Raw genomic sequence first — 16397 nt, forward strand, 5'->3', positions numbered from 1 at the left:
ATGCTGATAAAAAAATACTTGAATTTGTGAAACTGTTTGTTTAGTTTTTTATATGGGTGTTGTCATTGTTCTACTAGGCTATCCACTGTGACCACCTTGTTTTTTGTACTGTCATACTATCACATCAACAGAACTTCATGAGTATCCTAAACAATCAAAACAAATACACCCCTCACTGCACTAACAACTTCCATCACTACCAAAATACCTGAAACCTGCACACATTTACCCAGCTGCATGATTTTTGGACACATCACTACTGTACTAATTTCCCCATGCTTACACTATCATCTGGAAGTTCCTCACTACCACCCACCCTGATCACCTTATCATGAACAAGTAAATACACTGCTAACTCACAGCATTTTACTTCAACAAAAGCACTGCTTTTCTCTATAGTAAAGCACTATCACCTCATAATACTGAACTACTACAGTGTACATCTACACTACTAATAACTTGGGAGGTATATTTACTATTATTTTACCCAGAGCAGTACAGCTGTGGATCTAGCGCTAAAAGGAGAGAATAGAAATATTCCATATTCACAAAGATATGAAGCATTTATGTTCTCTCCTTGCGCTGGCGCACTGTTTACTGCCTAGCACCAATGCAGGCACCCTTGTATGGTAGTGCAAGTGGACTGTATTACATACAGGATTGTTTTTCTTTTTTTCTTTCCAGCACAAAAACAATCCAAAGAGAAGTTTTCCTTTTTTTAATGCATGATGCAGAATGCATAATGCGTAGAAAGAGGAGATACTGAGGAGAAATAAACATATTTGTCCTCGTTAGAACTGTCTGTTGTAGGCATACCAATTTCATGCAATTCCAGCTTTACAAACCTTAGTAAATCCGGAAATGTGTGAAATTTATAGGTGGATGCACAGGAAAGCCCGTACTAATAATACTGACATTTATTAAGCGCAAACAGCTACCTCAACCAGAGGTGTCCCGGGGCAAAAGCAATAGGTGGCACGCAGAGGTGACTCATACAGCGAAACCCTAAGAACACTAACCTAAACTAAATAGCCACGTTTTCACAGCTTCCATAAATAGTGGCTCTGACTCAATATGGTGAATATTGTTTGGCAAAGAATTCCAAAGTTTGGTTGCCCTGACCGTAAAGGATCTGCCACCTAGCTGAGCTTTCCTAAATCGAGGAGTGCAGAGCAGATTTTGAGAATTGGACCTCAGTGCACGATTTTGCTTGTAGCTACATAACCGTCATTTCAGGTAGCTGGGATAGTTGCTGTGGACTGCCGGAATGCCAAGGTCAAAGTCTTGAACTCGATTCTTCTTGCCACTGGCAGCCAGTGGAGCTCTTTGATATATGGAGAGATATGATGATGAAAAGGAATACATCTTATCAGTCTCGAAGCCGCATTCTGTGCCATCTGCAGTCTTCTGACCAGGTACACTAAGTGACAGGCTCAAATAGAGGCCGTTAGCATAGTCCAGCTTAGATCTCACAGTGGCATCGACTATGACTCAGCGTTACTCCTCCGGCAGCAAATGTAAGAATTTCTGCAGATTTCTGAGTTTACTGAAGCAGGAGGCTGTCACCTGCTGAATTTGAGCAGAAAAGGAAAGATCTGTATCCCATTTCACTCCTAAATCCTTTGCTGTGACTGCTTGGGCGGGAGGTGATCCCATTTCCACCGGCCACCACTACAGTGGTGCTACCGGGATTCCGATGATATGGGCCTGTAGTTGTGAGGGCGTTTAAATACTAGGTATGCTCGTCAGGTGCCGCGCATTGGGGCCGGTGTGCCTCTTTATCCATTGCATTTTTTTGAGTAGCGTTCAATCTCTGAGCTACTGAACCTGAGGGAGGACTGCCTAGTCTGTTCAAATGCAGCTTTGCTAGCAGCCACAGTAGGTATGGACAGAGGGCCTGTGACTGTGACAAAGTAATTGGGACACTTGGGGGGTCTCCCCCTTCTTTTTCAGTCAGCCATTCAGCAGACATAAGCCTACACGAGGCTGGGCTTCACGCAATAATTTCTCTTGTTTTCCCTCCCTCCGCACACACAGAAAGTGACTGCAGGTCAGATCCCTCTACAGGATTCATGGGGCTCATTCTGTGAATTTCAGAGTAAGCATAACTTTTCTTTTGTGGCACTGATCACTCTGATTTTAACAGATTGTTCGGTTGACGCTATTTTATTATAGCACAGTAGCGCATAATTAGGCTTCTTTATGCAGCCACCGTTTGACAAGCTTGACGTTCTGTTCCACTACCACCTATATTTCCGCATAGTGTACGGACACAACGTTTATTCAGTCTCATGAGCAAATGTGAAAGCAAGAAGATTTTAATTTTTTATGTTTATGTTTGTATGTGCCTTTGTTTTGTATTCCTTTATCAACAGGCAATGAGCAATTAGACGAATACCCCCTCTTACAAATAACACACATTAGCACATGCAACACATATTTGTCTGAATAACATAGTATTTTGATTACTACTATCCTTTTCACCCACATAGGTCCTGAAGAAAGCCAGTTTAATTGAGGAATCTGGCTGAAACATGTAGACCGCACAGGATATAACTTACCTCCACAAATATCCGCCCTTTTGTCCTGTAATACTGCCAAGGGACTATTATTAAATTTCTCCAATCCTTAGGACCCTCAGGACAGTTTTTTAACTTACACTCATTTCACTTCACTGCACACTCACTGCACAGAACCTGCTCCACTGTAACCAGGTGCTGAAGCACACCCGAGGTGCACTCTGCACCTTGGGTGGGACCCGATGATGAAGCATGCCACCAACTAGGTTGATGGGTGATGGTCTGCGGAAAAAAACAATGTTTTTTTTCTTCTTTCAGACATATACACATAGCTTCTAACTTAGCTAGTTCTCATTGATATTGATTGATGTGCAGCTAAAGACATGACTTTAAAAAAGGAGTTTAAGGATGGGGTCACTTTAATCTGTGTAGCAGGGCTTTCCTACCCCTACCCTGAGTTCCTGCTGATTTATTGGGCTTTGTTGAGGACTTTTCAAACTTAAGGCTCGAGGCCCTTTCACTTCTCCCAGCACCGATGCCTGTGGCTTTTGTGCTTGTTACGGGAATGGCTTGTGGGCAATGTACTGCAGGATAATCTCCGGACCTTACCTCGAGAGGGGACGCAGAGAGGGGTCATGGCGGCTGAGTGCTGAGCAAATATCTTGAGCGATGCCCCAAAAATATTCTGACATCTTTCTTCCATAGAAGCAGCTCCTCGGATTCTCCTAGACCTTTTTTCATCTCTGTTCTGCTGCTAGCGAGCGGCCCCTGAAAGAATGTTCTCCAAGGCTGTTACTCTTGTCTTTCTCTCAGCCTGGGTCTTTTCTTTCAGACTTGTGCTGGTGCTGCCAAGTGGGACGTAGGCGAGAGCTGTCCTGCCGCACTGGATGTCCTACGCTGCTCCCTTCCAGCGAGGGATCCCAGCAGAAGCTGCCGGGGTGGGAGAGAGCGCTTCAAGCATCAAGCAATCTCTGTGCTGAGTAAGAGAAAGCGTACCTTTCCTAATCCCCTCTGCAGGGAAACCAGTCATTCAAAGGTCGAAACGACGGACCACAATGATGTGGGCATTAGCGCGGCGAGGTGCGGCGGAGAGGGTGCCCGCGTTACGGTGAGAGAACACCCTCCTCAATTGGTTGCTCATTACTGCCTAGTGTGGGGCTGCCATGTTTCTCCTATCAAGCCGAAGAATCTCGTCTTTAAAAAAAAAGATTGAGTGCTTGCCCGCCAAATGCGGAGATGAATATTTGATGCCCCATTTGATGCAGAACACTTTCAAGTAGTGTCTACAAACGGACACATGGTGACTGCCCAGCACCCTGGGAAGTCTATCACCAGAGACTCTTCTAATTTTTGGCATTTGATTCATTGTTCATCAAATCTAGATGTTGAAGGAGAGACTGGTTCGGGAGCTTCTGTGACTGCTGTTGCCCCTACACCGTCAACGCAGATCCTAGACAGTTCACAGTTTCCATTGACAAGATGAGGTCGAACAATTCAACGCCAAGAAGATTGACTGAGGAGCTTTTAATTGTATAAACATATCATTTTTTAGATGGGGAGCATGACCTGCTCACCTCCAGGTGATATTATGGATTTGCCAAGAACACATGTTTGTAAGGTGAGAAAGGGAGAGAGAGGAGAATTGTTTTGTCTCCTCTTACCAATTCTGAGGTACTCAAGTTTTACCAACATGGGGTTTGTAGTGGCAGCAAGTAGTATGAGCAAAGTAAAATGTAAAATAAATACCCATTTGACTTTGAGAAACACACTTTACTGTTTAATGTTGGAAATATTGTAGTGGGCTGGTCCCATGCGTGTAGGAGGTATAAGTAGAATGACATTTGTTAAGTTCTTAGAAGAGGTTACATCAAGCCCCACCAGGAGCAGCATCCTAGCTGCTCAGCCCATCTCCCAACTGACAACACTCCACACCAGGCACCCAAACATTCCACTCACGCTAACATTCTAACTGAAACACTCACACTGGCTGAGCAGCTAGATACAGGATAAAGGATGTGGCCTATATTATTAAAACCTTTTCCCTATGGCAAAAATTTAACAGAGAAGGTGCAGAACTAGTTAAACCTAGTGTTCGTAACTTCATGTTACTTAAAACCGCCCCCTCGCTGGAACCTTATCTAACATGGCCTATTTCATCTCATGAGCGGTTTCTGTTAACCAGATTCAGGTTTAACCTTTACCACCTTCTACTTGCTGCCCCAAAGGGAAGTCATAAAGGGCAGGTCTTGCCGCCCTGTGGCTGCGATGTTTCATCTCCACAGGACCTAATGCACTTTATGTTCTTTTGCCATTATTATGATGTTCCCCGTAGACTCTTTTTAAAACCTCTTTTAAAAAAAATGAATTTCACTCAGGTTCATCCGGCTCTTTGCTTCCTGCAAATGTTGAGCCAAGAAAGCACTTTATTTGTGGTTGTTTTTTAAAAAAATGCATTGAGACTGAGAAAAAGCCTCCCAAACTAACGGAACCTGGTACCGTAGTCATGGTATCAACTAAATTTCGAATTAATAGGAAGTCAACATGAATGAAGTAACACTTGTACTTCCATGTAAATAATGCCCGACTTTGACAAACAACCAAAAATAGGAATTATTTTCCTTTTTAAAATGTAATAGTTGTGTGCAGTTCGGTTACTATTTTAAACCATGCGTTTTTCGAACATATAAATTAAGTAAAACTTATTAAACACAGGCCACTCCACATTTTGATCATGTTATATGCACGTTTAATTTTAATGTCATTTACTAGGGCTACTACCAGCTCGAACTACTTTCTAATATATGCCCTTCATTTGGCAATCCTCGCTACGCAGGCACAACAGCCAGGTCCAAATTCACTGAATAGAGGTGCTACCCCATAGGGCTAGACAAACTTTGATAAAATGAATTAATTAGCTATGCCAATTAAAACACAACAACCTAACACAAAGTTTGTAAGAAAGTGCGAACCCTTCCAATCACTTGCTATCATAGATAGATGTTTTTAATATTGTAAGCTTTGTTTGTATTTCTTATTCTGCTAAACTGTTTATCTGACATGTTATGCGGAAGACCTTATTACCAAAACTAATGTATTTATAACCCCTTTTTCATTTGAATTGACAGAAGAATGTTTTGTTTCTGAAGAACTACATTTATCATACTTTGGATATTGAAATTATTTGGAAACTACAATCATTTAAGTCATAAAGCTAAACTAGGTATTATTATTGTATTCTGTCTATCATACTGTGACCTTTTTCTGTCTACCCACTACTCTCTGATCTGGTACCTTGGGACTTTTTCTGGGTTGCCAAAAGAAATCTGAATATCGAGAAACCTTTCTCAACATAAATTATATCCTGCCGTTCTTTTAAAAAAAACACTCGTTTCACTTTCTTTCTGCACTTTTTGCTTGCGTTGTTTTGGTATAACTCAAGCCACAATCACTGCATTTGACTTAAGATTCACCACTATCTGATAATGTAGATAAGGCCTTGATGCTATGACACCACAAAATCATCCTAATCACTCTTTCACACTAGGTGATTTCTCTGTTCCTCTTGGGGTCAACTGCTATCACATCACACAACTAAAACATCCTATCTTATCTTCTTCAACAGCCTTGAGAAAGCCCCGGGGCAAATCGCCAAGAGGGGGCGAAACACGTGTCGGCTGTCCTTGTCCTATGAAAAATAATAAAGACACTTCACTGCAATCAAAAATAGTCCTGTCATTTATACTACGATCTTGAAAGAACGGATACTAATCCTGAAAAACCGATGTGAATTTCTATGGAGTACACACTTACCATGTCTCACACCTAGATGAATTAAAGCCAATCAGCAGAACCTGAGTTATGATTTTTTAAAGTTTAAAGTGAAAAATAGTGCCAAAAAGGAGCAAAATGCCAGCTGCTGGTACCGGGGACAAGTCAAACGTTAAGGCTGACTGCGTTGGAGTGCGGTTCTGCTACACGCATTAGATTGAACCTGTCTCTCCTTACCTTCTGACTTAGAAGAAATTGTGGAAATTCCTGATAAGGTAAAGTTCATCAGAGCAAGGCAGCCAGCAGTGTCAGAGGAGTCGTCATCGTTGGTAAGTTGCAGTGAAGCTTTCTACGTCGGACTTTGTCACTTTTTTAGAAGTTGAAAATCACCTTTGGGACAAAACTACAGGCTGTAGCTGGCGAGGGAGCCACTGGTACAAATATGTCCTCTAGGAGGGCCCCCAGAACAGGATTTGTTGCTGCTGCAGAAAATAATGTTGCGGGAGCTACCCCAAAGTCAGACTGACAGGCAATGCATCTTTGGGGAATCGGCGAGCATATCGGTCCCAGTCTTCAGTCAATTCTCAGGCCATTGTTTGTCGAACATTTTTTAAAAGTCCCAGGTTTTAGGAGTAGGCTTGTTTAGCACATTTAGCATCAACCCATGGTACCAGGACTGGTTGTAGACCACTTGGGGTGTCAGGATTCAAAGTAGCAAGGGCCCAGGTGCGGGATTAATGTTGTTGGAGATTGGTGTGTTCCTGTGGCTCAGAATAGGAGGCGAACCAACTTTCCTTTGTAGTCACTCTGATAGTCCTTGGCTCAACAAGCAATGCAGGTGTCAACCAGAAGGGTAGTCCTCTAAGGGTACAAGGCAGGCTTCAGGCAGCAGGACAGTCACCTTAAATACAAGGCATGCCTTCTGAGTGTCGGCAAGGTAGAAAAGGTCCAAGTATTCTAAGGCTTGCACAACGCTTTGATAAGCAGCTTATTATAAGGGAATGGAGACACACTCGAAGCTCTGGACCTCTTGGGCTTCATGTAGAAATACAAGTTTGAGAAGTGGTAAGTGTGTACTCCTTAGCAGATCACAAAGATTTTTGTCAGGAAAAATGTCCGTTCTTTCAAGTCTGTATATAGAGGACAGGACTATTTCATGTTGCAGAGTAGCATCTTTATTATTTAATGTGAAACATGGACAGCCGACACGTGTTTCGCCCCCTCTTGGCGAATTGCGCCGGGGCTTTCTCAAGGCTAATTTGACATGTGTAGGATATATAGTTATGATTCCCAGTTTTTGCAAAATTCAAAATTCAGGGAGTACAATACTCCTGGAGCAGAGGTTCTTCTTTAAGTTATATACGGCTTTATTCCGCGTTCAGTCCCTGCTCCCAAACCACGGTCTACGGATTAGTTTATGGGTTAAGTGCCTTCTGAGTGTCCTCTGCAGGTTGAGGAGTAGAATGATTCTGGAAGCTTCTCCCTTCTCCTGCAGAGGCTCCAAAAAGTCTAGGGTCACAAACAACGGTGTCAAGTTGTTTGTGAGTGTGCTAGAGGCAGCTCTTTGAAATGTAGGTGGGGAGATGAGGAGCTCTGTCCCTCCCATCCAGCCAACATCTAGTTCCCCTTTGTGTTACTGACTAGGAGGAATATTTAAAGGCCAACTGCCTCTCTAAGCACAGTCATGTGAGCCAGGACACAGGCTGCTGGCACTGGCACCAACTGGTTAGATCAAGAACATGAAAACTTTCTAAAAGTGTCATCTTCAGAAATGTGAATTAAAAACTGACTTTATCATTAAAGAGAATTTTAAATTACAATTCTTTAGAGATCAAACTTTACTTTTCTACAAGATCTCAATCAAGCATTAAAAGTTATTAAATGTAATAAGGTAACACAATGTTATCATATGGCAGAGGTAGACCTTGTAGTAGTGAAAAATGAATTTAGGAGTTTTTCACTACCAGTACATGTAAGACTCAAAACTACTTGTCCAACCTTTTCAATACACTGCACCCTGCTATAAAGGCTGTTTAGGACCTATATTTTAGATTGTAGTGACATATATGTATAATAAAGGAAGTGTTAGGTTTGGCAAAAGGTTTATTTTGCCAAGTTAAACTGACATTTTAAAACTTCCCACACAGGCTGCAGTGGCAGGCCTGAGACATGATTAAAAGAGCAATCTAAGGTGGTGGCACAATAAGTGCTGCAAGCCCACTAGCAGCATTTAATTTACAGTTCCTGGGTATATGCAGTACCACTTTACAGGGGACGTACATTAAATGTGCCTATTGTGTGTAAGCCAATTCTGCTATGTTTAAAGGAGAAAGCACACACATTTTAGCAGTGGTTAGCAGTGGTAAAGTACAGACAATCCTAAAAGTCAACCAAAAAAGGTTCAGAAAACAAGAGGGTGAAGGCATAAAGTTTGGGAATGATTCTGCGGAGAGGGCCTAGTCTAACAATGTTGAAATGCATATTCCGATTCTAGTGATCCTTGAGTGTGTATCTCATTAATGAATGATTATTTGAAATACCACTGGGTCCCTGTTAGTAACCCAGAAAGCACATACCAACATCGTCAGGTATGCTCAATGGGTTTTGTGTTGGATACACTACTCGTTGGGGAACGGAACGCAATGCCCCTGAACCTGTCAGTAGGACCATGAAGAATGAGGTCTGAGCCCTGGTTAAGCATACAAGGGAGGGTCAAATGAGTTGTGATGTAATTGTAGCAGTGCATTCTATCTTTAGTACAGTAACAAAGATAGTGGCTGCAATCATCAAAAAACAAACAGCACAATCAGTGAACAATTTAGTTTATTGAAAAAATCATCAATCCAGCGCAAGCAGTATATATTTGTGTTGCTTAAATAGATAGAAAGGCAAAAAGATAGGCTGACATAACTATTGACACACAGCATTTTATAAAATGCATAAAAGACTTATCATTGGAAATCTCTGACATAACCTTTCCTAAAAGGAATTATTAAAGGATGACATAGAAAATAGAATTCTCTCTGTGTTATCTACTGTTCCAGTCCTTTTTTGTGGGGAATATCTGCGTAACCCATCTGAAGAGATCAGACTCCATGCAAACCTACATATAAATAAGAGAGACTGCTTCCTGAAGGTCCTCACAACCTTATCCTTTGTAAAGGATAATTGATGGTTCTCAAGGAACGTGGATTGACTGTACTATTGAATTACGACCCCCAGAACATCATGGTATAAGACTATCAAGGACAGAATATCGAGAGCCAAAATATCAAAAGGTAGATGCATATAGGGAAGTATGGATGTACTATTCCAAACAGCACATCTATGTACCTTGAAGATATATGTAATGCATAGGTACATATATGTGGAGTTAGGTATAACAAATCTAGACAATTCATACACAAAGTACGGCCCGTGGGGCGCATGTGGCCCCCTTGGCCTTCACATGCGGCCCCTGGTTAACAGGAGTACTGGGATGCTGTTTACTCGACTCAGCACTAACAATAAAATATGTTAAATAGACAGGCAAGCATTTATTTCAAGGTTATGTGGTGTTAAATAAAGAGTAACCAGGGAGTCCTGCAGTTAACTTTAGAAACACCTTCATTTTTTAAGACATCTTGCAGCAAAAGTGTAAAAATATGACAGTCTCTTCAAAATTGAGTTCGAAATTGTTGCAGTACAATTTTGAAGTGGCACACATCCCTGGTAGGAAGAACACAAGGGCTGATTTCCTCTCAAGGTCACCATTACCCTTGGGAAACTGGGAGGAAGCTGGGGTGATAAAGATGAGGAGTGCTTGATTGCGGCTGTGGATGTTTGTAGTGCAGGTTGCTTTCCCGAACAAGAATAGTTTGATACCATGCTATGATGCCAGTTCCATAGTAACAGAATGTGATGGTTTGAGCATCAGGGACAGTTGTAGAGTCTCTCGAAGCTGTGGCGATGACCGGTCAATAAACTTAGTGCGCTTACACTGACCTGCCTCTGTGTAATCACTACAGTTCTACTATGGACACTTACCATGATGTGCATTCAACACTGCTTGTTATGTTGTTTATGTGTGTTATAATGTATACATTATATTCTGCATGTGGAGTGCTGCTACAAAAGTGAACTTCTTCACTAAGTATAGATACACATTTGCTTAGAGAAACACATTTATTTAAAATAGCTGTTTTCTTCTTCCTTGGGCTATTATTGGCACCTGTGGTGGACCCCTGACAATGAACTATTAGAACAGATAGTCATCCTCTGCATCTCAGTAGTGGTAGCTCTGTCCACCTCAGAGCTGTGTCTTTTAATTTAATTAACATACAGAATCGTTTCACTTCATTACAATTGGTTATATCAGTGCATTGAGAAGTATTGATTTTAAAGTGAGTTTTCAAACTTGAATTTTGAAACAAGCACCCTATTCACAAAGGTAAACTAAGACAAAAGTCTATCTTTACGACTTTCGATATTCACAAAGGGCATTTACGAGTAGTAAGGTTAGACTTTTGTCTTAGTTAAACTTAAGTTTTGGTCTTAAGTTTAACTGAGATCAAAACTGAGACAGAAGTCTAACTTTGCTTTCCGAAAATGCCCTTGTGAAGAACAAAAGTCGTAAAGATAGACTTTCGTCTGAGTTTACCTTTGTGAATCAGGCCCATTAATTCTTCCTCCTACCCAGGCAACACCATCAATACTGAACTAATGAGGCAAGTCAGCTGTTATGTGCACTCTTTGGGTGGCCTGGCCTGCTATTATACATGAACAGCAATAAAGTTTATTAAATCAAACACAGAGACGGTTTTGTACAACGCACACCCTGAAATCATGTATTTCGACATCCCCTTATATGTGATAATGAAGAAAAAGGAGGGAAAGTAAAATTAAACCATTGCCTTGGGTCACACAATATGGTAAAGTAGGGGAAGCCAGGATTAATCCTAGGTTTTATGTCTTTACATTTGTTAATTTAGCCAGATGTATATCCTTTGCTTTGCCTAGACCCACCTTACCACTTATAGCCCCAACACCCTAGCATGACCTCTACATCATAGACCAAACGTTTTGGCCCCTGGGAAAATGTTTAGGAGGACCCATGATCTAGACTGACCTGCCTAAATTTTTTAAAACATTTTGTCCACGATAATGTGTCCCATTGATATTCTGGGGTGGATATTCAGGGTGCACACCACGTGGATTAATATCTCTAACTGGGTCTTCCATGCACTGGCACTCTGGCTATGACCATTTGTGTGCCTGGAGTGTCACTATTTATAATACTCTGGTGTGTCATCTCTGCCAATCAGAATGAACAGTAGGCTATCTGCACGAGAAGAGCATGATTAGGAGAGTCATATCCTCTGATCACAAACCCAGGACTCCAACCAGAAAAGAGGGCAGCAGAGGGCTCTTCCACATCCATATGGTGAACCCAGACAGGTCTTTATTAAAATATATACTCAGAGAGACCATGATTAACGAAGAACTAAAATATGAGAAAACTGCAATATCTGACTATTCAGGCTTTTGTGAACATTTCTGTCCACATTCGGTCCTACACAACTTTAGTAAAAGAAACATATTACAGGGAAACAGGTAACTGATGTACCGCCAGATATCTAGGCCTTGGTGACATTTACCTAATTTTTAAGGTGTTCTTGGAAAGGTTTGCAGATTGCAGGACCAACGAAATAGTAATATAGGCTTATAAACGTTGGAAGAACAAGTATTATTCAATATGATCTACAGGATTTTCTGAATTGTAACAGTCTTAGAATAAAAGAATGCAACTTATTTTATTGTAAACATAATGGTTATCCGAACGATGGAGCAATGTAATGGGATAGTTAGATTTCCACTAAGCATCGTGAATTTGCTATGTAAGAAAATTAATTTAAAAAAGTGATATTATTTAGGCGTCATAATTTAATTGTAGTGAAAAGCTATGCACCGTTTGGGTGGTGCTGTGAAGCATATTGCTGATGTACTTCTCAGTTTTACACTTGTTTTACAAAATTTTACCACGTGGCTGCAACTCAATTTTTGTGAGTATATGTGGTAGCAAATATAACACAAATGAGTGTATGCACTTTTAGAGGCTCTCTAAGGATACTTTATCTGGCAAGAAGGGGTTCAATGGCAGCTGTGTACTTACTCACAGGAAAGTTTTGCTCGAAAATGATAGTTAACCTGTTTAGAAGCACTGGAGCATAATGCAGATCTTGAACTCATGCCTTACATGAAGTGTGTGATGCACAGCTTTTATGCACTGGCAGAACCAAATAAAATACAGGTATGTCAAAGCTGGTGTAATAGGAACCCTGAGAAAGTTGTGTCGTCATCACTATCAGTATAAAGGCCACTCGGGCTTGCCTTTTCTTCTAACCAAATGCTGTCGTCTTTCTCAAGTTTTAAAATGGCCGCACCAGAGGACTGGGCTGTAGCACTTTGTGAATTAAATGTATACTGCACAATGACACCATTTTTATTCAATGTCACATGAATTGTATTACTAACTTTAGTCAACTGGTAGGTGAAAAAGTAAATCCCTTTTACAGGTGCGACAAATGTTCCAGTTTTTGTGTTATAAACATGTTGATCATTGTAAAGTATTTTTTCAAACTGAATGGGCTTATTTGCGGGTGGACTCGGCTTCGCCAGTGCAACGTGGAAGGCATAGAGCTTGGGCCCTTGTTCCACTAGCTGACCCGGCAAGCCAGGCGCTCCTGTGATCCCCGGCAGTCCTGGAGGCCCTTCTATTCCCGGAGGTCCTGGAAGGCCTGGAAGTCCCGAGGGACCTGCTTTTCCTTGAAGCCCCGGGGAGCCATTTTCTCCAGTCAGGCCTAGAAACAGGAAAGGAACGCAATCAAACTATTGCACAGATATTCAAACCTATGGAATAACACTGTGTAACCTGGCCTTCGAGGATAATCTAATAACTAGACAAATTGATGGCAGATGTAAGTTGTTTTTTAACTAATTTTGCTCAAGAGCATAGACGTAAGTAATTATCGTTAGTTCAAGTTTACTACCCACCACAAAATACAACATATACACCTGCAATTTCAACAGTAAAAGGGTCCCATCATAGTTTGAACACAACATATATAGAGAGAGATAAAGAAGTACCTTTGACACACTAGTCACAATTAGCAACCAATATTTTTGTCACCAGTAAAGATTTGTAATACTCGACCTGTGCACTAAAAGGTTGGTTCTTGAAAATGTGAATTGTAGTGGGTTGGAATCTAACCTCATGAATAGTAAACAGATAACTCATACATTGTGACTCACTACAATTGGATGGCGACACACGTGTGGTAGCCTTCTGGGGTCAGCAGCTCACCATGTCTGTGTTTTCATTTCAATAAAATCAACTTTTTTTAATACAGCACGAGGACCACTGCCTGTGCCCACACAAACTTTGTTTTAACATTCACACGGGGGATAGGATTCCCAAGGAACACCTTCCCTTTTGTAAATGGGTTCCCACCACAACTTTGGGCGTTATTTCGGTACTAAGCCATTTATACAAATAGATAGGAATGTCGAAGGGACACCTAGAGCACACTCCTTCCAAATAGCGATTTCTTATCCATTTCTAAAACCATTTGGGAGTTTGGGAGTCAGGTAAAAGGTTACTAATTCCTAAAGCGGATTTATTAAATGGCTACGGGCAGTTTTTAGATTGCAAACTACGTTTGAGAACATAGAAACTGACTTGCACATCTGGCCCAGAGTAGCCAGTTTTCAGGCACGTGTTTTTGTCCTCTTGCTTATCGATGTATTAGTACTTTTAAATTATTTTAAGAAGGCTACCTAAAGCCTAAGGGAGTACATAATGTTCAGTAGATGCTAGAGTTCAGTGGAATCTGCCAAAATACACTCTTGCTGTGATTGTTTTAGTACAGATGTACGCAAGGGAAAACAGGGTAGCATAAAACTGATATTCTAGTTAGATTACAAGCAGAAGGGACCTTTAAATATATCTGCTGCCAAATGTGAAGAACCCTGCTATTTTCCGTTCCTTTGCTGAAGAGAGATTATGTGAACCCATCATTAGTACCATATTGCCACTTGTTGTGTGATGCACACCATTTAGATGGCACAACCTGCTTCCACACTCGTTATCAGGCAAATTCATATACACTATGTTCCACTTTATTGTGCTTTGAACATGAATATTGAATAAGGCTAAATATTCGGTTATTGATGAAGAATAAATACTGAATTCTCAGGTCAAGACAAAATGTGTTATCTGGCCATATTTTACAATTTGTATTCCTTCAAGTCTAAGCTAGTAACTATGTTAAGTTTCCCAACATGCACTATTTAAAACAAGCATTTGCAATGCAATAGGTCTCGCATTAGGAAAGTTTGAGCTATTGGTCTTGTAAATGACAATTTTTTTATTTATGTGTTGGTTTTGAAAATAGCGAAATTAATAGCTTTATCATTTACAATGCCAATACTTTTAACTTTTGCAAATGTGACACCTATAGCATTTGTAATGCAACATGTTTTGTATTTATGTGACTTAGATGTATTGATATTACAAATAACAATGGCTTTTAATTTTTTTAAATAATTAATACTTAAATAAAAGTTATTGTAATTTGTGATGGCAATAGCTTAAACTTTTGTAAATAACTTTTGTGAAGATTATGTTCAGTGTATTTTATTGTGACGAAAATCCAAGAACAGAAGTGAAATATTAACATCTTTTTGTGACATTTGTAATAAAGCTTGAAACATTGAGAGAACATATTTGAACCAGTTGTTGTTGAATGGTTGCACAGATTGATGCTGTGGTGGCGCGGAGTGATGTTGTGGTGGCGAGGAGTGATGCTGTGGCATTCAGTGATGCTGTGGTAGCGCATAGTGATGTTGTGTTGTCCCTGAGTGATGTTGTGGTGCCCCTGAGTGATGCTGTGGTGGTGCGATAGATAGAGTGAGGGCGATAGATAGCTAGACGGAGGGCGAAAGATAGATAGAGTGAGGGCGATAGATAGATAAATAGAGTGAGGGTGATAGATAGATAGATAAATAGAGTGAGGGCAATAGATAAATAGAGTGACGGCGATAGATAGATAGACAGAGTGAGGGCGATCGATAGATAGATTGATGGCGATAGATAGAGTGAGTGCGATAGACAGATAGAGTGAGGGCGATAGATAGACAGATAGATAGAGTGAGGGAGATAGATAGACAGATAGATAGAGTGAGGGTGATAGATAGAGTGAGGGCGATAGAGTGAGGGCGGTAGATAGATAGATAGATAGATAGATAGATAGATAGATAGATAGATAGATAGATAGATAGATAGATAGATAGATAGATAGATAGATAGATAGATAGATAGATAGAGGGCAATAGATAGATAGATAGATAGATAGATAGATAGATAGATAGATAGATAGATAGATAGAGTGAGGGCGATAGATAGAAGAGGGCGATAAAGTGAGGGCGATCGATAGATAGAGTGAGGGCGATAGATATATAGAGGGCGATAGAGTGAGGGCGATAGATAGATAGATAGATAGATAGATAGATAGATAGATAGATAGAGTGAGGGCGATATATAGATACATAGATAAAGTGAGGGCGACAGATAGATAGATAGAGTGAGGGCGACAGATAGATAGAGTGAGGGCGATAGAGTGTGGTTGTGTGTGTGTGGTTGTGTGTGTGTTGTTGTGGTGTATGTGTGTGTGTGTGGTTGTGTGTGTGTGTGGTTGTATGTGTGTGTGGTTGTATGTGTGTGTGGTCGTGTGTGTGGTTGGGTGTGTGGTTGGGTGTGGTTGTGTGTGTGGTTGTGTGTGGTTGTGTGTGTGTATGGTTGTGTGTGGTTGTATGTGTGGTTGTGTGTGTGTGTGGTTGGGTGTGTGGTTGTGTGTGTGTGGTTTTGTGTGTGGTTGTGTGTGTGGTTGTGTGTGGTTGTGTGTGTGGTTGTGTGTGTGTGGTGATGTGTGTGTTTGTGTGTGGTGTTGTGTGTGGGGTTGTGTGTGGGGTTGTGTGTGGGGTTGTGTGTGGGGTTGTGTGTGTGGTTGTGTGTGTGGTTGTGTGTGTGGTTGTATGTGTGGTTGGGTGTGATTGTGTGTGTGTGGTTGTGTG

The 16397-nt window shown here is 41.0% G+C and overlaps 1 protein-coding gene across 1 annotated transcript in view; it reads right to left on the reverse strand.

The window, feature by feature from the left end:
- Positions 1-12067: 12067 nt before the first annotated feature.
- The window catches only part of LOC147698597 (protein HP-25 homolog 1-like), a 158087-nt gene continuing 153757 nt past the window's right edge, over positions 12068-16397 (reverse strand). Inside the window, exon 3 of the mRNA XM_086935191.1 lies at positions 12068-13126. Within this exon, the coding sequence (XP_086791317.1) occupies positions 12582-13126 (545 nt within the window). The 3' untranslated portion in view covers positions 12068-12581. The remainder of the gene's footprint in view (positions 13127-16397) is intronic.

Source organism: Lissotriton vulgaris, chromosome 8, assembly GCF_964263255.1.
Source record: "Lissotriton vulgaris chromosome 8, aLisVul1.2, whole genome shotgun sequence".
Taxonomy (NCBI): domain Eukaryota; kingdom Metazoa; phylum Chordata; class Amphibia; order Caudata; family Salamandridae; genus Lissotriton; species Lissotriton vulgaris.